Source organism: Mixophyes fleayi, chromosome 1, assembly GCF_038048845.1.
Source record: "Mixophyes fleayi isolate aMixFle1 chromosome 1, aMixFle1.hap1, whole genome shotgun sequence".
NCBI classification, from domain to species: domain Eukaryota; kingdom Metazoa; phylum Chordata; class Amphibia; order Anura; family Limnodynastidae; genus Mixophyes; species Mixophyes fleayi.
In genome coordinates, this window is record NC_134402.1 from 374,706,860 (window position 1) to 374,730,366 (window position 23,507).

The 23,507-nt window shown below is 40.4% G+C and overlaps 1 protein-coding gene across 3 annotated transcripts in view; it reads left to right on the top strand.

Moving 5' to 3' along the window:
• Positions 1-23,507, top strand: part of LOX (lysyl oxidase) — a 53,698-nt gene that overhangs the window by 18,518 nt on the left and 11,673 nt on the right. For all 3 annotated transcript variants that reach the window (XM_075179230.1, XM_075179240.1, XM_075179248.1), the window contains exons 2-4: positions 5,900-6,008; positions 12,948-13,085; positions 22,811-22,967. In XM_075179230.1, the coding sequence (XP_075035331.1) occupies positions 5,900-6,008; positions 12,948-13,085; positions 22,811-22,967 (404 nt within the window). The remainder of the gene's footprint in view (positions 1-5,899; positions 6,009-12,947; positions 13,086-22,810; positions 22,968-23,507) is intronic.

A 23,507-nucleotide genomic window follows, 5' to 3' on the forward strand; every position in this document is an offset into this window, starting at 1 on the left:
GGAGTGTTGCAATGTAGGCAATGTATAGTAAGAACGTGTTTGAGCAATTGTATACAGATCCAGATGGGACAATGTTCACAGATACGGCTGAAGAAGCTGCTTCTAATTAGAGGTTTGCATATGGTTGTCAGACACTTACTGAGACTTCAGTTGGCCATAGATTTGGATTTGCAGAGCATGTGGTAGCAAATGATGCTTTCAAGTTTAAATGATTGCGCTCATAACATATAAAATATAAGGTTTTTGTACATGTTCTCAAGTGGACGCTAAGTGTCTGAGGGGGTATGTCTGCTATTCATTCAGGTTTGGACTAGAGATGCTCGGGCTCGGTTTTAAAAAAAACGAACCCACCCGAACTTAGGGGTTCCGAGCAGGCTCGCGAGCCAGCTCGGTACTTTCGCGTGTCCTCGGATCTGAATCGAGGCAAAACATCATCGCTGTGTTATCGGATCTCGCGGGTTTTGGATTCCATAAGTACCTCCCTCTCCAGGACACCAAGTGCCATTGCTCACACAGAAACATGGGTAGCAGTGTTCTTGTCACTCTCCAGTGCCATTGCTTAGTGCCATTGCTCATACAGAAACAGGAGGGGTACCAGTGTTCTTGTCACTTGACAAAAATTAACTGGAAATTACTGAAAATTAATGTTATTGAGGTTAATAATAATGTAGGAACAAAAAAAGAGCCAAATTATGTGATTTTAGAAAAAAATAGGGATTTTAGAAAACAAATAGGGATCCAAAACACGAAGTTAATCCAGATCCAAAACCAAAACTCGGGGGTCAGTGAACATCTCTAGTTTGGACACATCATCAACTCTGACTACGGCATACATATCCATACACTTTCGTTCAACATTTTCAATCGCAAGTTAGGCTTACCTTTGTGCTCCATTCTGAATCAGGCCCTAGAACATTATAGGAAGCCTTCCATAGCTTAAAATGGCTGATAACACTGAATAATAACTTGCCCTCTGCTTGCAGTTACAGACGATCTCAAATTTCAAAAAGGAGATATCCAATTTTCCACATCTACATGTCATAGGTTAGTGAACCCAACCTAGTACCTGTGTGTTTGGGGATCCTTGCCCTGGTAGCTCTGTTTTCTGCTCCACAGGGCCCTTGATATTCTTGTAGTCTATCCTTAGGGACATAAGATGTGAAGGAGCTCAGCAGTTGTGTACACTGTTGACTTTGCCTGAGCTGCATCATTTAGCTAGCTTCAATAATTTATTTGAAATTGCTACTGAAACAAGTGTTCATATCTTCATATGTACAACCTTTGACATAGTGGGGAGTGGCCAACAGTCAGCACTTGATTTGCTTCCTGAGATCCTCCGGGGTGGAGCACAGAGTAATTCTAGGGTTTCCCTGAACAGAAATAGGGGCTCCAAAGAAGGACTCCCCACTATACTAGTACAGGGTGGCTCCTTCATTTTTGAGAGGAGGATGCCAAAAAGTTGACACCTCAGACCTTCTATTTGTAGGGAAAAAAGAAGCAGATTGATATTGTAAAAGCACTTATTTTTGTTGTACTATTTTTCTAAAATGCACTATCCCTTCTGGGTAGGAGGTGGAAATACAGAACCCTTTGATACCTCTTTTAGCTATTTATTGCATGCTGTTTGCTGTGTAGTGTATGCGTGGTAGGCATTCTGTGTCATGTATTATATGTATACTTTTAATACATTCATTAATTAGTACACGTGATAATGTAAAAACAGGCCTGTGGGGAGTAGTGGAACAGAGTTAGAATACACAGGAATCTACATCTTTAAAATGTCTAAAATCAAGGCTCAATACTAGTATAAAGTAAATGTTCCATCAATAACTGGACTTTCAGAGACTCCATGCATTTAGCACAAATTACATTTAATATGGTCAAATCACAATGGAATTCAGTGCACTTTCAAGTTCTGACATGTTAAGAATGCAACAAACTAATTGTGCTTCAATGAGAAATGTCTCATATAGTGTAGGCAATTTAAAGATGTGTTTGTTATGTTAGCTGATTTTCAGATGACTTATTTATTAATGTACATGCTCATTCATCTAAGAATTTGCTGAAAGCTGATACTGCTATTTTATCTTTAAGGTAGAATGTGCGAGGGGGTTCTCTATTTAAATTATCAGTCTGACAAGACTGATGACAGTTACATTAACCATGATTTTTGTATTTGTAAGTGGATGCCTAAAGTATGCTGTTTTTTCAAAGAGTCTTGACAACTTAAATGAGTTGCCTGGCGGTCCTCCTACAGGACACGTGGAAGAGAATTGTAATTAGAAGTTCTGTGAAACTACAGTCCTGCTATTTCCTTAAGCTGTTTGGTCGATTTTGTTCATATTCTGCATCTGGCAAAGTATTCATTCATCTATAGAAAATTATTTCAGTGTAAAAAACGGCCATAATGCAATAATGAGAGTAGGGGACATCTACAACTATTATCACAGTGCAGAAGTCTGCATGTGCCTTTGCAATAATGCAAAACTGAATTGATATAATTCTGTTGTTACAACAATTCAAATTTACGCAGCAAAATAGTGTCCATTGTTAAGGGAGAAAATTTTGTACTATATGGTGGGCGGACTAAGGAGAATGGGGACATTCTTCATCACTGCGGTACAAAGTAACCATGCACTGCACAATGCAACTAAACTGTAGATAAAGGACATTTTATATTTTACGGGACATGATATTTAAATAATAGAGAAGGTGTGGAACTGGCCTTGTGAGACAATGCAAATGTGGCAGAAATCAGTACTTTCTAGCACCTTGATCCCTCTAGGGACAGATAAAGCAGAATCTGCATAAGTGTATATAAGCCAACACAATTAAAAGAAGAATTGAAAATATTAGAGGCGGCCAATATTAGAGGCAGCCTTGTTTATAAAGGTCAACTGAGAAATATAGAAGTAGAAAAAAATAAAATTGGATTTAATGAAAGGTGCAAGTGAAATGTTATGTGAGGTCAAGCCATGTGCAAAACATGCACATATGAGTTCCACTTGAACAGCAGTAATAAACGTGCACATCAGCTGCACATATGGACCATTAACTTGATGTATGTAGGTGTCCAGATAAGTATAAATGTGCTCGTGTATATATATATACTGTAGATGCAATGCACAGTGAAGCATCTGCTCTTCAGAGTTGCACGCAAGATTCAAATGCTGGTTCGCACAACACAGGATAAGAGTTTGTGATATCAGACTTTTGCACCACGTTTTCTATGTGTGTGAAGATGGCAGATTTAAATCACACTGAGTCTTTCAGTTAGATAATGGGCAGGCGGGCTGTTAAAGCCTGCATGCAAGAGATGGGATCATGTTACCCATTCAAGGACCATCCCATGACTTTTAACTATAAACCTCTTCCCTTTTTTTGACAATTTATTCACAATAAAAATACATAATCATATACATATATCACAACACAGTAGTATAGGGTATTACATGGCAGTACACAATGCTGGGGAATGGACGTCACAGAATAGCAGTACACTATACTTCATTACCAGTACCTAATGTGAGCTCCTGTATGCTGCCGTATCTTTCCTGCTCTGAGCTTGGAATTGTATCTATTCTCATTTAGTCAGAATGCCCCAACAAACACACATAGAACAGAAGTCATGCTCAGAAATTGAGGTTTTGTCCATTTTCCAGCCTTTCATGAGGTGATAGTGAAAGCATCGCCTCTGCCTGGGTCTTGCTCTGTCACATGAGTCCATCCATGTGACTCCTTATTGGTCATTCACCCCATTGCTCGCCTTCATTCTGCACATTTCAAAGGAGCTGCTGTGCCAGATTATGCATGGAGAGTAGCATCAGCACGCCAAGCAACGCCTGTCAAGTGACTATATTATAGTACACAACATTAACAATGATTCTAACGTAATTTTTGTTTACATATTAAGTAAATTATTGGCATACTTTCTTCTCAGAGGACCCCTTTTACTCTGTGTATAAGCAATATGGAGCTGCTGCATGAGTTTCTCTGTTGAGGGAAATGTATACCACCCACATAGTGCAGAAGAATAGAGCCAACTAGTAGCCAAGTTATGCAAAAAGATGTAGAAAGTTTGTTAGACAATCAATGGGAATTCTGATATTAGTATATATGTCTGGCTAGTATAATTTTGGGCTGATCATTGAATGTCTTATGAAAACTGGCCTTTATGCAATGTGTTAAGGCTGGTGGGAATGTAGTGCTTTGTCCTCCAGGGGGTACTTGATGAAGCTTGTTTTGATGGCCATCTACTTCAGAGGTGTATATAGGTAAAGCTTTCAAGGCACATATTATAATTGCTGTGTTAGTGTAAAAAAATAAAATACATTTAATGATAAAATCATTCAAAAATTGCTTCTGGCCATAAATAACATCAATTGGTGTTAAAAACTAAGAAACACAATCTAATAATATGCATATATTGGTGAGGTCAAAACCTATACAAAAAGGTGGTAGGTTTCTCCAACAGTCACTTTATTCTTCTCTATAATCCAAGTATTATGACCGATGAACACAGTCTGGTAGTAAAATGAAGATAACGATATGGGTAGGTCTTTATAGGTAGGTTATGAATTTCTGTCAGAGTCACTGTAACTATCTCTGTACTTCAACGTGCACCCAAATGAAAGCTTTACGAATAATTCATAAGCAGATGGGGATATTTAGATGTTGTTCTTGAAAGTATAGCATAATATATATGAGAGTGCTCAGCGACTCTAGTGTAATTTTAATAAAGACTTACAGTTTATGTAGATCAGATTCTGTCACATTAGGGACCATTCAACAACAAAGCACAGCAGGTAGAGATAATCCAGCTGGGACTCTTAGCTCAAGAAGAAGGGTTGGCAGTCGCATATGTTCCCATTGATTTTCCCAAATGTACAAGATATTAGAGTATACCATTGGCTGTAAGATGTCCCAAAGCTGCAAAGGATCATGTCATCGATTTTGAAGTTGGAGACAGTGATCCTCTAGTAGTAAAGATAAGGGGCCTGATTTATTAAGGAAAGTAAGGCAAAAAAGTGAGTATGTTTTCTCCTGTACAAAACCATGTTACAATGCAAGGGGTGCAAATTAGTTTATTATTTTGCACATAAGAAAAATACTGGCTGTTTTTTCATGTAGGATGCAAATACTTGATAGCTTTAATTTTACACTGACATTTAAAGTTGATCTAGGACATGCTCTACCCCAATTCTAAATCTGTCCTCACATTTTAATTTGACCTCTCCCTCCAATACAACATGGTTTTGCCAAGGTGCAAAGTTACTATTTTTTTTTTGCTTTACTTTTCTTAATGAATCAGACCAAAGATGTTTATGCTTAGAGTGGAGATAAATAAGTAGTAAGTTGCCAGTATTTGACAGCCACTTCTAATGGCCGTTTCAGAATCAGCCAGGAAGATGGCCAGCTGCACATGTTAGCTGTGACCGTTTTGGCTTCATAGCAGTAAGCGGACAGGCAGTTCCGGCAGTCACAAGATTGCCTCAAATATCCGTGAAGCATGCCGGCTGCAGAAAAAAGAAGCTCGGTATCAACTTGTAAGTGGTGAGCAAGCAGATGGCTTTAGGCTTAGCAGGCTGTAAAACCCAACGCGTTTCACTCAGTAAGTGAACGAGCTTCCTCAAGGATAACAAGATGTTGTTTATGATATTGTATTTCTGGCCAGAAGCAATTTTTTAATGCCTTTATGATTAAATGTATTTTCTTCTACACCACCACTGCAATTATATTATGCACATTGGAGACTTTACCTATATTTACCAATTTTAATTAAAATTAAAGGTTTGTCCTATACTATTGGCAGCTATCACTACATAAGATCACGTAGGCAGCCCAGATGAGGGCCCCCATTATCTCTACTTCATTGAATGATCTTCTGCTCTATTTCTAGGTCTCCCAGACTTGGTTCCAGATCCCTACTACATCCAGGCATCTATTTATGTGCAGAAAATGTCCATGTACAGCCTGAGATGTGCGGCTGAGGAGAACTGTTTGGCAAGGTCAGTCTGGCTCTATGTGTGTATACACATTTCATTTCATTTTATGTTTCTTATATGTAGTGTTCTCTCTATGAAAAGTTTTATTTTTTTGCTTACCCCACCCTGGCAAAATGACACTTTTCCATCATTGTATCGCTGAGTTGGACAATCATGGATTTTCAGCTTCAGGTCTAACAATGAAATTTCAGCCGTATGGAGAAACATAGTTGTGGTATTAAACATAAGTCCTTGCTAGAATCATTGCAGATTTTGTAATACGTTACATTTTTCTAACTAAGATTTCCGCTTTTTTCTTCATTAAAGTATTCCTAAATATAAATGTATAACAATTCAGGGGAAGTATCTGGATGTCTTCAAAGGAAGCAGCAGGGAGAATATAGGAGGGCAGGGGGGAGGGACTGTGTCATTGTACAAAGACATTTGTTATGACATTGGTCTGAATAGTTGGGTCTTCCAGAGGAATTCTGGGTTCATACCATGTTTATATTTGTAGTTTTGTAGAGATAGACAGGGTAGCTATGAAACTTTTCCCAGACTTCAAAGATCTCTTTAAACTGGGTTGCAGCTTTGAAGATAGACTTAAGAGGGCAAGGCAAGAGTTGGGTAGGTCAGAGAGAAAGAGGTTACAGTACTCAAGAGGAGTGATTGCAAGGGAGTAAATAAGAGCTTTGGTGGCTTCCATGGGTGAGAAAGTGTTGGATCTTACATATAGTCTGGAGGTGGCAGGATTTGAAGAGAGACTGAATGTGAGGTTTGAAGGAGAGGGAGGAGTCAAGGATGACCCCTAGGCAGCAGACTTGAGGGACAGAGAAGACAGAATGTGAGAGGAGGGAGGAGTTAAGGAAGCCTGGAGGGGGGACGACAATATTTCAGTCATAGAAATATTGAGTTTAAAAGAGTGATAGGACATCCAAGACGAGATAGACGAGTGACAGCAGGACATAAGGTAAGTGCAATAAACGTACAATAATTAAAAGATAAATTGAGTCCGCAAAGTGACTGGAAAACATGAAAATAATTGAATGTTGCTGTGAGAATCAGCTCTCTTTTTTTTTTTTTAAATAAAATTTGTTTATCTTTCCATTTAAATAACATTATCAGGTTAAGAAATTCTTGCATTCCTTCCTTGCAGAAAGCATACAATGTAATGCAATACATGACACATGCTTGTTATGTTTTACATTAGCCGATTAGATATACCCCTGTAATTGGGGCCTGCTTTACCCTTGTCTGAAAAAATCAATTTTATTATTCCCTAACTTAAGACAACTGCAAGTAAGGCTGGGTACACACTACAGAATTTTCAGATGATTACCAGGCCAATCACATGATAAACTACTGGTAGATCCCATATTGAATTAGTGTGTACGCTCCAAAGAGAGCGATTATTGTTCCAAAGCACATTATATTGTTTGATTTGATTTTTAAACCAGACTAAAAAGCTTGTTCAACAATGGATGGTGTTCCAATTCTGCAGTGTGTATGGCACTCACGACCGGCAGTGCACATAGATCTCTATGGAGTGTGCAGAGTCACAATCTCTTCAGCCTATAGTTATGACAGATAAAAAGCACAGATCTGAAGGTAAATCTTGTAGAACATGTTTAGTGTGTACACATAAATCGGCATGCTGATCGTTAACTATATCGCCGCCTAACAGTGCACAAAGACTTTCTCTAATACTCAGAAACACTGCTAATGGCTAAATAATGCCATTAACTATGCAAGAGACCAAGGTGATACAAAAGTACTGAACTGTACAGCATTGCAGGTCCTCACTTCTTCCCTGACCTTTCCATCTATTTGCTATGTAGCATGTTACGCTCCACAGGGGGAAATGTATGTATGTATTGCTTATAAAAGTAAAATAAAATACCATAAAACAAAGTTTAAAAGAGATGCTCTAAATAATTACGGGGCCCAGTGCAGAAAAGTAATTACAAATTAGACCATAGCAAAGGTTGCACATTCATTATATAATTATCACTTTGTCATACAAGAAAGAGAATATGCACAGAGACTAAAGGGGGTCCCCAGTACCCAGGGCCACTGGGGTACAAGGGTACTAGTGTAAGGGGCCTGGACTCATCAAGCCAGTGAACCTGGTAGCAGCTAGCCTAATTGACCTAATGACGTTGCAACGCTGTCAGTGCAGAGGAGCCAGGACAAGCTGAGAAAAGAAGTGAAGCTGTCAGCAGGCATAAAGTAGGTAAACTAAGTAAACTACTGCAAAGGGGTTGGTGGGAACCGGGTGAGAGGGGTTGAAGCAGTACAGAAAACCACAAACATGTTGCCGGAACTGAACTCCAAACAATTAGGGACACATTTGGGGCAGTAAGAGGTGAAACTCCAGCTTCAATCCCTTTTACTAACCCCTCACCTTCCAAACCCCCTCCTCCACTAGTCATTTCCTACTTATTCTTGACAAATTTAGCAGTAAAATCTTTCCCTTTCTAGTAATTTCTTGTTTTTCCTCTCTGCCCCCCTATCACTATCCAAGACAAGAACAGAGAACCCTGTAATTAAATTACAGGGGTTTCTGGCACTGTGCCTTTTTCCATATTGATGATCCAGACTCAATGTAATGCCATGCATCAGGATACTTAGTGTTGCAAGAAACATCTAATCTGCACACAAGACTCCTCCAGATGCCCAATAGTATGAGCACATGATAACATTACAAGCATTAATACTCATACAACACTGAAGTGATTCTCCTTTCCTTCAGCCCCATGTAATGGCTGGCCATCGTCTCTCCAGCAACTAGCCACATCGCTTCAGCAGAGCACCACTGTGGACCCCTACCACTGTGCTCCCTGTTGGGAACTTCATGCAGCAATCAGACACAGTCTCTTATCATTCTCACCAGTGACGGTGTGCAGAGGTCTCAAAAAACAGTCTCAATCTCCAAGTTTAAAAAGGCATGTAGGGAGGTCTGATGGCATATGGGGAGGTCTGAGGGCATGTAAGGGGCATACAGGGATTTCTGATAGTATGTAGGGAGGTCTAATAGGCATGTAAATGACATGTTATGATGGACATGTAATGGACATGTCTGATAACATATGAGTAGGTCTCATAGACATGTAAAGCACATGCGTGTAGCTCTGGTAGCATGATGATGCTTTGGTTGCCATTGTTCCATGCTACACCTTTGCATCTACTGGACCCAAAAACTGGTATTTACAGAAGTAAGGCTGGGTACACACACAGTTTTAAGCCAAAAATCGGGCCAATCACCTGATAATCGACCGCTCAGCCCAATATCGCATTAGTGTGTACACTTAGACGATGAACGATAGTCGTTGCAAAGCACTGACCATCGTTTAATGTGCGTGTTCACCAGAACTATAAATCTCGTTCAGCTTTGGAATGATATCCTTCCAATCCTTTAGTGTATATGCACGCACGATCAGGATCCCCATAGAGTTTACAGAGTCATGATCTATTCAGTCGACGATTATGACAGTTGAAGAGCACAGATCTGAGGGTAAATCTTTTAAAACATGTATAGTGTGTACGCATGAATCGGCATGGCGATCAGTCATTCGTAAAATCATTGTAGATAACACATTGGTTGGAAAATTCTGTAGTGTATACCTAACCTTACTGTGAAAAGTTCACAACAAGGTCACAACAATAAAACAGTTACATTTATTGGGCAAATATTAGCTAATTTATATTAATTGAAGATGGACTTCTCTTTAAATCTTAGATGTAAAACAAAACCCATTATTTTAAAAGGTTTATAATCAGTATCACACAGCACATCCATATAATAAAGTTAAAGGAAAATATTTTACTGAAGACAATAAAAATGTTTTAATTTTGGATGTAAACAAGGAATATTTTAAATAAGATGGCAAAAACATTTATTATACAGTCATTTGGCTTTGCCACCGTTTAACAAGTACATTTCAGAACAATTTTTCATGACAGAAATACACTTATTGGATGAAAAGAGGAACATGGGGAATTGACTTCAAAAATAAAACTTAAAAAAGCTTGATCATTCATCAGCCATATATATTAGACCTGGCTGCCAAGCTAATTGTAATTGATTAGAAATATATCATTGTTAACCCCGTAGAAGACCAGACACCCTATGGGAAAAGTAGAACGTTACTGGGAAACCTTTACAAATGAGTATGAAATGTGATAAAATAAACAGCGGCTAGCCATGATGTGATAAGTAGGATGGGGCTTTGCTTTACGCTTAGGGTTTCTTTGGAAGGATGTGTCGGAAACCCTCCAAATAACATTTCGTCATCACTATTCCCTGCAGACGCAGCTCAGAGCTTAGGATGGGCTGTCTGCTCTTGTTCTTAAGCTCATGAATCTGAACAATGTTTATTATTAATGTGCATTTTACAAGGAGTGTATTTCCCTCCACAAGATGTGACTGCGTATGAGAATCATATATGTGCATAGTCACATAGCAGAAGAGGAGAGCTGGAGCACGTTTACTTAATTCTGGATTCTGACTCACTCGACTCCAGTATGTCTGAAAAAATAATTACATAACCATATTTCTTTTGGCAGCATAGCCTATAGCAAGAATGTGCAGCAGCTGATAAACCAGCCCACTCTTAATTGTAAATGTGCTGTGACGTGTATAGTCAATGAGTTCTCTGATGCGTGGTGTAGGCATACGTATCTGTTCAGGTGCCTAGACACTGGAGAATTGATTATTCTGCTTTATGTCTTGGTCTGATAAAAGACTAAGAGGACTATATAGTATTATTAAACAGCGGTAACATTCATTATGCATGACTGCAAATAATGCAGTCCCACAGCAATTTGCCATGCCGGGCTCCACTGGGAGTGACAGCAAAGACATCTCCTCCTCCATTAAGACTTTTATAGTTTACCAGCAGCCTAAAGCTAAGTGCAAAGCTTTTCGCAGCTTAATAAATTGGATACCTTTGCAGGTATATTGATATATGGGTTTTGCGGTAAACAACAATAAATGGGATCTGTAATTTCTCCTCTGTTGTACCCTTCATACTTTTTAATCAACACATAAAAATCAGTGTCTATGAAAAAAAATCTCACCAGAGCAGGATGCTTAATTCAGTTATAGTGCGGATCACTTTCAACATAACTGGAGCCTGGTAGTGCAATTGGAAGGTGACCACACACAGCCCTATAGTGGTAATCTATGGTCATCTTTCCACCTCATTTACCAGCTTGTCCGATCAAGATCTAATTGATTACAATCAGATTATGATTGTACATTGTGCTTATTTAGGCACACACGCTGCTATAATAGGCCAACAGCCCAATATCTCAGTGTATATATTCAGTATTAAAAGTGTTTGCTCACAGGATTTGCCATTTTATATCTTATCCTAGAAACCTCCACTAAACAAAGGCTGAGACTGTAGGACTGAGGAGCTTACAGTCAGTATGTATTTTACTTTTATTACTCGTAGAGCGATCAGCAAATGTATTTCTCACTTTTTTCTATAGTTCCATTAAACAGCATAATGAAACTAAAACTGTTAGGAGTGTAGGAGCAGGATCAAACGCTTTTCGCCACAGCTGTGTGACTTCTTCATTTGGTTCTGTTGCTACCTTACAACTGGTGAGTCATGCTGAGACATGTGAATTTACAATGGCCAAATAGTCACAGAATGCCTACCTCTGGTCTAAATCTGTAAGGTAACCATTTAGAAGTTTGACAAAGTAAAGTGTAAAAATCCTTAATAATGTATGTCCTACTATTTTCTTTGTTTTCAAACTATAGATGGAATCTACTAAGAACAATTTTAAAAAAATGATTTAAGTCACTATTTTTTATATGGCGGATTTCAAATCACTCAATATATTAGGGAAATTTCGATAGATTAAAAAGTCAGTAGAACAATACTGCAAAATCACTGAAATCACCGATTTCTGTAAGTATAAAACAGGGGAATCTATGAAAGATTGATTTAGGAAATATCCAAAAGTAAATTCACTAGTTTCAGACACTCAATTTTGCCTCATAACCAGTGAGATGAGTGAGAGGCTGTTGAAAACCTTTCATACATGTGTGGAGTATTTCCCATTTATTTGAGTTTCAACCCCACTGAAAGGAATGGTCTGGTCTCCACTATAACAGTGAATGAAAACCAGCCCTGGGCTAGTGCTTAAATAGTGGGTAAAGATGGATGAAAATAAGAGTGTCCACCCCTCCCAGACACTAGGAACCATGATCTAAAAAGCGACAGGCATCTTCCCAACACTTGTGGGCTTTGGGGGCCAGGGTACTGAACAAGATTGGAACCCTGCAGTGGCGAATTTACCACCCATGTGGTTACTGTATAATGGACTGGGGTCCCTAAGACCCCTGTCGGTTATCTTAAAACGGTAAAAAAAGAAAAAAGAAACATAGGGACACAACATATAGACATAACTTTCAAATAAATTATCACAGTTCTGATTGATTTAAGGGGGGAAAATATATTCTAACTTCATAATCCAGTGCAATGCAAATATGAATGCAAACTCCAACAAATTGTGACTAATACTTACACTATATCTGACTATGTGCAATGTCATATTGCACATAGTCAGTTACTATGTTGTATAAGCATTACATTTTGGCATGACATTTGTGGATTTCCTGACCTTTGGAAGTGAATGATGTGGAATGGCAGGGATTTATTTCAAATTGCTTTAGTCAGACTGGACACAAATTAGTCATTAATTCTTTCTCTTCTTTGTAGGTGTTTCCATTGTGGTTATATGATTCACATTGAATAATGTATTTTTACAATGTTAATAAATGAGTATTCTGACGTACAAGTGTTTCAGACACTTATCTAATACCACCCTACTCTGTTTTGTATAGCCCAAGTCTTACATTGTATTATTGCTCAACTCATTTAATGTTTACAAAATTAGTTTTTAGTTCATTTATTTTACAGCTTTTTTGTGTTTGTATTACTGCAGCTCAGCCTACCGCTCAGATGTCAGAGACTATGACCAGAGGGTGCTTCTCAGGTTTCCCCAGAGAGTGAAGAACCAAGGCACAGCAGACTTCATGCCAAGCAGACCCCGCTATTCCTGGGAATGGCATAGCTGCCATCAGTAAGTTCAGCTTTTAACTAAGTATCTGCTAAGATATTGCATTGGTCTCTGTTTTCTTTATGCAACACGCTACCATTACTGGTAGACATCGGTGTCTACCAGTAACAGGGACCTGAAGATTCACAGATCTTGATGCATAATGAGTTCTATGAATACAAGCAGTTTTATCCAGATCAGTAACTAGATATTTCAGTATTTGACTAGCCTTCTAGACTAGTCCAAGTCTATGCTCGTAAACACACAAGAGCCTATAGATGTGCCTGTATAGAGGCACGCTGAATGCTGCTGTTTATCTACCATACTCTAGTCCACATTAAAAATGGAAATCCTGGATCTGCCAAGCTCCACCAAGCAGAGTGAGCTAAATTTGCTCATGCACAGTGCCATCATCTTACGGAACAGAACCCATCTGTCTACCCATACAGAAGGGCAGATATGCACATCACATGATAATAGAAGACTAAATAACAAAAGATGTGTGGTGTCTCTAAATGTTTCCACTCTCATCAATGGCATTTATTGAGCTTAAATTACATATTAATGTAATAAATATAACGGTGCGAAAGCATTCACATTTTTAGGTTGCAGTTGAAAGTTTCAAAGACTAAAATGCAGATTAGTTGCGCCAATTGCTGGAAGGAGATTTTATAATATGCGATGAATCAGTGGAGAGGGCACATTAATAGGTACATTCCTTGCAGTGCAGACAGTCACCATTCTGCAATAGGGCTAATTACTGCTCTAATTATTTACTAAAGGCACAAATGAGGCTGAACTGAACAGTATTTTAGGAGAATAACAGAAGCGGTTTATTTATTGAAAGCAGTGGTTCTAAAATGATGGGAAGTTGTATTTTGATGTGACTTTTACCCTTTTGTGAGTCTCTTGAGATTTTTCCACCTTTCCAAATACCTGTGCACACTTCGGGCCTGGGTCATTAAGGAGAGCAAAGCATAAAAAAGGAGTAACATTTGCACCTGGACAAAACCATGTTGCATTGGAGGGAGAGGTAAATTTAAATTGTGGGGACAGATTTATAGTTGGAGTAGGACATGTCCTAGATCAACTTTAAATTTCAGTGTAATAATAAAGCTATCAAGTATTTGTGTGCTAGATGAAAAAACAGACAGTATTTAAGTTATGTGCAAAATAATTAATTAACTAATTTGCACCCCTTGCATTGTAACATGGTTTGTCCCAGAGAACATTTACTCCTTTTTTGCCTTAATGACTCAGGCCCTTCTAGTTTAGGTGTGCCCCTAAATATGTACTGGATAGAAGATCGCTACATTTACCATGTTAGAGGTGGATTCCAGTCTTTTACTAAATACTTGCTTTAAAATTCTGGCTCCTTCTATGTTTTTCAGTATGGCTCATATACCACCTAGTCAGAGATGTTGTTGGTGTGAGAGGTGGTGTTATCTGTGTGGTAACTAATAGACCTGAACCCCAATAAGACTCAACTAAATAGGAGAGTGAGATTAAATGTAATTTGATGTACCTCCATCCAAGTCAGGGAACATGGATAATTACACAAGCAGATATGAAATTGAATAGCAGCTTTATCAGACATCACATTTGCAATAAAAATGCAACATTTATATGTTTATTTATATAAACAACAAGCTAGGCCCAAATCACTTGGAACACCTTGGGACACTCACCCAATCAATGTGACATGTAGTCATTTCCTATGTGCATACGTTCTAGGGAAGCACTACCCCCTAACCTGCAATACAACTGAGCACCTTTCCAGTGGATGGTTCCGATGTAGTAATGTTCTGGAATGCAGGCTAGGCACAGTGTAGCCTCAGGGTGATAAAAATGTAGCTTCTGGAATTAGAGTACAATTAGTACTTTTATACAGAGCATATTTCTCTATACTCACTATAGAGACTGTCCCTGTGCTAAATACTTGGCGCCGATTTTTGCGGGGGGGCGCCTATTTTTTCAAAATGCCTAGGGCGCCATGGACCCTAGCACCGGCCCTGCCAGGAGCTCCTAAAGGAACTCAGAATAAGTCCCTCTATATACATAAGCTTTGCACTGTGCTTTAGATATAGTTGTATCCACAGAACAGTTTTGGTATGGGTGATAGAAAGACTGCAATGAAAAACAAGAGATAAGTCAAAAAGATAAGGAGGCCTATTTATGAATGGGAAATAACCAATTTCAACTGTGAACGCAGGTGTTTCTGCAGAGTTTCTGCCAATCTATCAAGGAGTTACCACTAGAGAAGTGTTTAACAGTGTCATTGGCCTTTTTTTTTTTTTACTTATATACTGTATATATTTTTTTTATTTATTTTTTTGGGACGAACGTGGAATTGGAATCCCAGTTAGATCTATCAATTCCACTGTGCATACGTGAACCAGCAAAAACGTGGTCACACATGCAGATACACGCAGAACTAACTTATGATGCGCCAAAGCCGATATTTTATTGCTGAATTTCGGGGATGCAAGATTTTCTATTGCTGTAATAAGCAACAATATTAAGTAAAAATTGCAAGGTAGCATGTGTAAACCAATAAATGAAAGTTATCTGAAGGTGGAAACTTATAAGAGATCAAAGGGTGTTATCAATATGGCACCTGAAAAACATTGAATTCATCTTTATACATGTCTTGTTATTTGACCTAAGTAACAGTAAATTCTTCTTCTTTATTATTTATGTCTTGTATATTTAATAAAACAGAAAAAGATATATAGAAACAGCGCTTAGTGTGATTCGGCAATCCCTCACCAATAAGATAAAACATGGTACATGATTAAAATAACACTTTATTTGGCATGTGCATAAACCGATTAACACATTAACCCTAAAATGACCAGCTGGTAACAGTATCAAAGTATTAACAATAAGCTCTAGTGAATCGGCGCTCTGTGATTGTCCAACACGGAGTGAATGAACATTATATGGCCAATAAATCACTCCTATAAAGACTCCGACTCAAAAATGTCTCATAAGCTCAAACTGGAGCTGGTAGTAGTCGAACGCAACCTCGTAAGGTACATTGAGCAGGTGTGCCTGGTAAATGATAAATACTTGTGCATATACGGATCAAAAGGGTGTCTATATAAGTCGATGACGTGACTCAGTCCAACAAACTAAGATTGCTCAAAGGTAGTTGTTAATAATCTTCAATAAATAGAGACAGTTGTAACAGTTCATCCGGTATGAATAAACAAGTGGAACCAATAGAATATCCAATCAATCAAACCCAATCCAGGGTCTCTTGGAAGTGAACGAGTCAATCTCTATATGGGAAAATAGCGTGACAACTTCATCCGGTAGTTAGCAAACATGCAATACGATACCGTGATAAGATGGATCCACGAGATCGTCCTGTTGAGTTATGCAGTTACTTCACCAACGGGCAATTGAAGCTTAGATGTCTCGATAGCAGACCTCTTTAAAAGAGGAAAGATGGTCCCGATCCGTGTACACCTATTGTAAAACACATCCAAGATCGTAGCAGATAGGAAATGTCTCGTAGCTAGCAGCACACTGCTCAAAAAAACACTTCACGATTGAGTCACTTCAGCTGGTCACGTGACCTGACGCGTTTCATCACCAATTGGTGAGTTCATCAGAGGTACAGCTGGTCATTTTGGTGAGGGATTGCCGAATCACACTCAGCGCTGTTTCTATATATCTTTTTGTGCTTAAACATTTGAGACTCCACGGGTCTTTTCAGCAGCGGGTGTGCTTTGGCTGTTTCTTCACCAAGTGAATATTTGGTTGGTTGTTGGAGATCTGTTCCATTGCGCCAGGACAATTTGTGTGTTTAATAAAACAGAGTTTAACTGCATTAATAAGCAAGTTCTGTGCCCCCTTCCCTCTGCACAGTACATGCACATGCACCCCCTCCGTCTGCACAGTACATGCACCACCCCCTCCATCTACACAGTACATGCATCCCCCCCCTCTGCACAGTACATGCACCAACCCCTCCATCTCCACAGTACATGCATCCCCTCCATCTGCACAGTACATACATCACCTCCTCCCTCTGCACAGTACATGCCCCACCCCTTCCCTCTGCACAGTACATGCACCACCCCCTCCATCTGCACAGTACATGCACCACCCCCTCCATCTGCACAGTACATGCACCACCCCCTCCCTCCGCACAATACATGCACCACCCCCTCCCTCCGCACAGTACATGCACCACCCCCTCCCTCCGCACAGTACATGCACCACCCCCTCCATCTGCACAGTACATGCATCCCCTCCCTTTGCACAGTACATGCACCACCCCTTCCCTCTGCACAGTACATGCACCACCCCTTCCCTCTGCACAGTACATACATTACCTCCTCCATCTGCACCGTACATGCACCCCCCCCTCTGCACTGTACATATATTACCTCCTCCCTCTGCACAGTACATACATCGTCTCCTCTCTCTACACAGTACATGCACCCCCCTCCCTCTGCACAGTACATGCACCCCCTCCTTCTGCACAGTACATGCACCTTTTCCCCATCACAGTTGATGCTCCACTATAGATGCTATACTGGCTGTACTCCCCTGATGGAGGGCCTGACAGAACATAAAGGCATACAATTCAGTATATCAATCTTCTTATAACAATACCAAACTTGCTTGGAATTTACTGTTGTTTGAAAAGAATTTCCATCCAATTTTATTCTGCCTTAAGGGTTTGCTTTTGTCAAAGCTTTGTCACTCAACCTTAAAAAATGCTGTGTTTCATATTGCTATCATAACAGTTTTAGAGCAGGAAATTATGAAAGTGCTGATCTTCTAAACATCTGGTTTTATTCAGCTAAGTGCAAATCTAGTGGCTGTACAAATCATTTTTCCCAGTTTGAGATCACTTCTTTGCTATGTTCAAATATTTGATGATGTACAGATATAATTCCAGTTAAAGGAAATGTACAGCCAGTTACATGTGCTTCCAGCATTCACCCAAATTCAATCTGCTCTTTACATTTTTATTCTTAATTTTTTCCAGCACAGTGGAGCATAAATAAGTTAGCAATTATTGATTTATTGATGGTACAAAATAATACAAGTTTTAGTTTTATATACTTTGTCTTCTCTCATCTCTGTGATCTCTCTGACTTCTCCAACTCTCCCTTCCCACTATCTGACCACCACCTCCTCTCCTTCACTCTGTCCTCCTCCCCTGCTCCTGCCTCGCCCAAAGCCACCCTCACTAGACGTAACCTGGATGCTATTGACCCCACCTCCTTCTCTCGAAACTCTCCTTTCACCCCTTCCCTCCCTGGCCTGTCCCGACCAGGCCTCCTCTCTCTACAATCACTCCCTCACCACTGCCCTGGACGCTGTTGCCCCGGCCTCTTCTATCCACCGACGTCGCATTATTCCCCAACCCTGGCACTCAAAACTTACCCGCTTCCTCCAAAGATGCTCTCGCACTGCTGAACGCCTCTGGAGGAAATCTCGCTCCCTGGCTGACTTCCTCCACTTTAAATTCATACTCTCTTCTTTCTCCTCTGCCCTCGCTAAACAATCCTTTTTTAAGTCCCTCATTTCTTCTCAGTCCTCCAATCCCCGCCACCTCTTTGCCACCTTCATCTCCCTCCTCTCCCCACCCTCCCCCTCTGTCCCGCCTTCCATCTCCGCTTCTGACTTCGCCACTTTCTTCTCTTCCAAAATTGAGGCCATCAGACTGAACATCTCCTCCTCCCCTTCTCCCACCACCCTCATTACTTCACCTCCCCCCATCAACCAACTCTGGTGCTCCTTCAGCCCTACAACCGGTGAAGAAGTTTGCTCCCTTATTCTTTCCTCTCCACCCTCTACCTGCCCTCTCGATCCCATCCCCTCCCACCTCCTTCGCTCTCTCTCTCCAATGGCCTGCTCTTACCTAGCACACCTTTTCAACCTATCACTCTCCTCTGGTGTAGTACCCTCCTCTTTTAATCACACTCTTATCTCTCCTATCTTAAAAAAACCCAATCTTGACCCCACCTCTCTTGCTAATTATCGCCCTATCTCTATTCTCCCCTATGCCTCCAAATTACTTGAGCGGATTGTCTGCAGCCGCCTAACCAGGCACCTAGTGTAGAATTCCCTCCTTGACCCTCTCCAATCTGGCTACCGCCCCCTCCATTCTACCGAAACTGCCCTGGCCAAGGTTACTAATGATCTCCTATCAGCCAAATCCAAGGGTCACTTCTCCGTACTCATCCTCCTTGACCTCTCTGCAGCCTTTGACACCGTGGACCACCCCCTCCTGCTGCAAACTCTTCTCTCTCTCGGCCTCTCTGGTTCTGTCTATGCCTGGTTCGCCTCATACCTCACTAATCGCTCCTTCTCTGTATCCATGTCTGGTTCTTCCTCCTCCCCCTACCCTCTCCCCGTAGGAGTCCCGCAGGGCTCTGTTCTTGGCCCTCTACTCTTTTCGCTCTACACTTCCTCCCTTGGTGCTCTCATCTCCTCCTTCGGTCTTCAGTATCACCTTTATGCTGACGACATTCAACTCTATATCTCCTATCCTGATATTTCCTCCACCCTCCTCGCTCGGGTATCCGACTGCCTCTCTGCATCTCCTCCTGGATGTCCGAGCGCTTTCTCAAAATCAATATCTCTAAAACTGAACTCATTGTCTTTCCTCCGCCCAGACATCCATCCCACGATGACCTCCTCTATTGTCGTCAACAACACCACCATCTCTTCGCTGCCTGGGTGTCACCCCCGACTCCGCTCTCTCTTTTGCCCCTCACATTCATTCCCTTGCCCAAGCCTGTTGCTTCCAACTACGCAACATCGCCCGCATCCGTCCTTTTCTCTCTCAGGATGCCACCAAAACTATCATCCACGCACTCATCATCTCCCGCCTTGATTATTGTAACCTCCTCCTCACTGGCCTCCCCCACTCCCGTCTCTCCCCCCTCCGCTCTATACTCAATGCGGCCGCAAGACTCTTCTTCCTCTCATGATGCTCCTCCTCTGCCTCCCCTCTCTGCCTTGCCTTACACTGGCTCCCCTTCCCCTACAGAATCCTTTTCAAACTCCTCACCACCACTTACAAGTCTCTCTCCAACTCTACTGCCCCTTATATCTCTAACCTCCTCTCCATTCACACTCCTGCCCGCTCCCTGCGCTCGGCCAACGACCGCCGCCTCTCCTCCACCCTTATCACCTCTTACCACTCCAGAATCCAAGACTTTTTCCATGCAGCCCCCCTTCTCTGGAACGACCTCCCTTGTATCATCCGTCTCTCTCCTACTCTGTGCTCCTTCAAACGTGCACTAAAAACTCACCTCTTCCTCAAAGCCTACCAACCATCTACTTAACCCCCATCTCCTCCCTTTTTGCTCATCCTCCCTTCTCTGCTCTTGCCTCAACTGGCTTCTCTTGTGCCTGGTCTGTTTACCCTCCCTTAGGATGTAAGCTCGTATGAGCAGGGCCCCCTCCCCTCCTGTCTCCATACCTGTTCTTCCGCTCCGTTTTTACTGCATATGACTATCCGGAGTTTCTGAAGTATTGGTACTTTTTGTTCATTGTTCTGTATGGTTTCGCCCTGTATAGTCTACTGTTAGTACTGTGTGCGGCGCTGCAGATACCTTGTGGCGCCTAACAAATAAATGATGATAATAATAATAATAATAATAATAATAATATACTTACATAGATTTAGGAGTTTTTCATGTTAAAGTGACTTTAGGTGTATAGAATTTACACCATGTGAAGTCACTTTCATGGAACTAGAAAAACTTTTTAAACTTTATTTTTAATATAATTAGTTTTAAAGTTACTTTGTACTTTAAGGAAAGACATTTTCATTAACTAGAACCCCAAACTTTTAAAAGATAGTTGGTAAGTCATCTTTTTTTTTTACAGAATGTGATGTTCATAAGAGAGACTTCACCTAATGGCAAATTTGAAGAACATTTTACTTAAAGAGAATATAACACTTTTTATAGAATATGGTGTAAATCCCCAAAAAAATCTTTATACTATTTTGTTTTTGCTCAAATAAATAGAATAGCCACATTAGATATACTGAGGCTAATGCAGAGTTGGGCGTTACGACAGGTTGGGCTTACTCTGCCATCCTCTCCTCTTGCTATTTATGTGTGGTTTAGGGATTCGTCTTGGGGTTCGCTTTACCATCAGTAACCAGTAATTACTGACCACACCTACTGGTGTTATTTGGTCATTAGAGACTCACTAACTTTGATTCCCAACTGTGCGCCAGTTGTAGGAGTGTAGCAGCTGCCACCACCAGACTCCTTCACTTGCACCTGGAACCACTTACTTCTAGGTGTTTAGTATAGCTGCTGCAGATCATCTTTGCTGGTGACTTTGCCATGGTTCAACTTAAGAAAGCTGGACAACGCATAGATGATTAGCAGTTATCTATAGGCTACATGATTACAGCAGGAAATAGGTGTTGCACAGAATCTTGGAGAAACTTGGTCGTTGCCGGTTTATGTTGAAATGATATTCTTTCCACTTCTGGATTATGGCCCCAGCAGTGCTCACTGGAACATTCAGCAGTTTAGAGATTCTTCTGTAACCAATGCCATCAGTATGTTTTGCAACAATAAGATAGCGAAGGTCTTGAGAGAGCTCTTTGCTTTTACCCTTCATGAGATGTTTCTTGTGTGACACCTTCGTAATGAGACACCTTTTTATAGGCCATCAGTTGTGGCTGAACCAGCTGGCAGGATTGCTTTCTAATTACTGATAGATTTCAGCTGGTGTCTTGGCTTTCCAGGCCTTTTTGCACCTCCCTTTCTTCATGTGTTCTATACTTTTTCCCTGTGTCATTTCACATTATTACACAAAACTTAAATTATGGACATCTATATGATTGCAAAGGTTGTTGCTGACATTTGGTGTAAATTTCATTACAATAGCCACATTAAATATATATATTTACTAAGAAAAATGTTGATGTGTTCAATAATTATTTCACCCGCTGTATATAATAAGGTTTATGAAAATATATGTTTTGCATTTAGATAATTTTGTGCACTCCACTTTCCAGTCTATGGGATTTATACAGACCAAGGGTAATTTGTCAGTGGACTTTAATAAAGGAGTCTTATTTTGTGTAGTTACTCCTCATCATAGGGCCTCATACCCACTGGCATTAATAAAACAGAGAAACCATACTCATAGTGTCACCATACTCACAACCACTTTTACTAGCGCTTACAAGCTTTGCGGTAGAGTTGCAGTTTGGAACGTATCTTGCTCTGTCCACTTGCGCATACTGTAGGTAAACATGTTATGGGACCCTACAGTGAGCTCCCAGTGGGTTAAAAACACTAGTGAATACACTAATAACAAACACGTCAAACACTGTTTGCATTTGACACTTTTTCACTAGCATAACAAAATGCAATGCCAGTGGTATCAGCCTTTTGGCTCTCACCCCAATCAGCCTAAGTTTTCAAACTGTGTTACCTGTACACCAAGAGGCACCTCAGATAGATTCATTGGTATAACTGAAGGTAACATTAACTTTATTAATAATAAAACATATGCAAAACAAATAAAGGGTATTATAAAAACATTTAAGTATATAAGCAATAACTTGGGATAAATATACAAGTACTGTGTATCTTTACAATAAATTTACACACATTAGGAGTTACACAGTATAAAATAACTTTAACGGATGTACTTGATAAACCTTCACCATCACAGGGGGGTACATGATCGGGAAAACTTGGTCTAGTAAATATTATTTGACTTTGTTTCTTCACTGACAGGCATTACCACAGTATGGATGAGTTCAGTCACTATGATTTACTTGATGCAAGTTCATATAGAAGAGTCGCTGAAGGCCATAAAGCAAGTTTTTGCCTAGAAGATACCTCCTGCGACTATGGATACTATAGACGATTTGCATGTACTTCACATACGCAGGTGAGATGTAGAATGATTTGATATGCAGTGTCACAGCAAAGGATCATTTTATAAAGCAATAATATCTAATGTAATACAAGGCCGGACCGGGACTAAAAATCGTCCCTGGCACACAGCCACCTGGGAGGAGCGGCTGTGCATGACACTTTTTCGAAGCAACACCTACTAGTGCCCACAGTGTTGATTCCAAATAAAAAAAAAAGTCAATCAGTGACAGCAGGGCTTGTTGAGAGGGAGGAAGCCCAGCTCTTCTGGCATCTGCCATAAGTGCCAGATGGCCAGTCCGGGCTTGATGTACTACTTAGATAATATACACAAGTATTTTGCTGAAAAGATGCTTCCTTTTACAGTTATTTAGGTATTTCTTTGGCTCCTTATGTTATGTTGTCAGCTCCTCCATACTTTATCAATCTGTCAATGGCAGTTTATGTAAAACAGAGAAGGGCATGGGGGGGGGGGGGGGGCGGGCATGGTGTTCATTCAGTTGGCATAATCCAATGCCTGTAATCTAGAAATAGTGAGGTCCTGAGACTAAAGCTT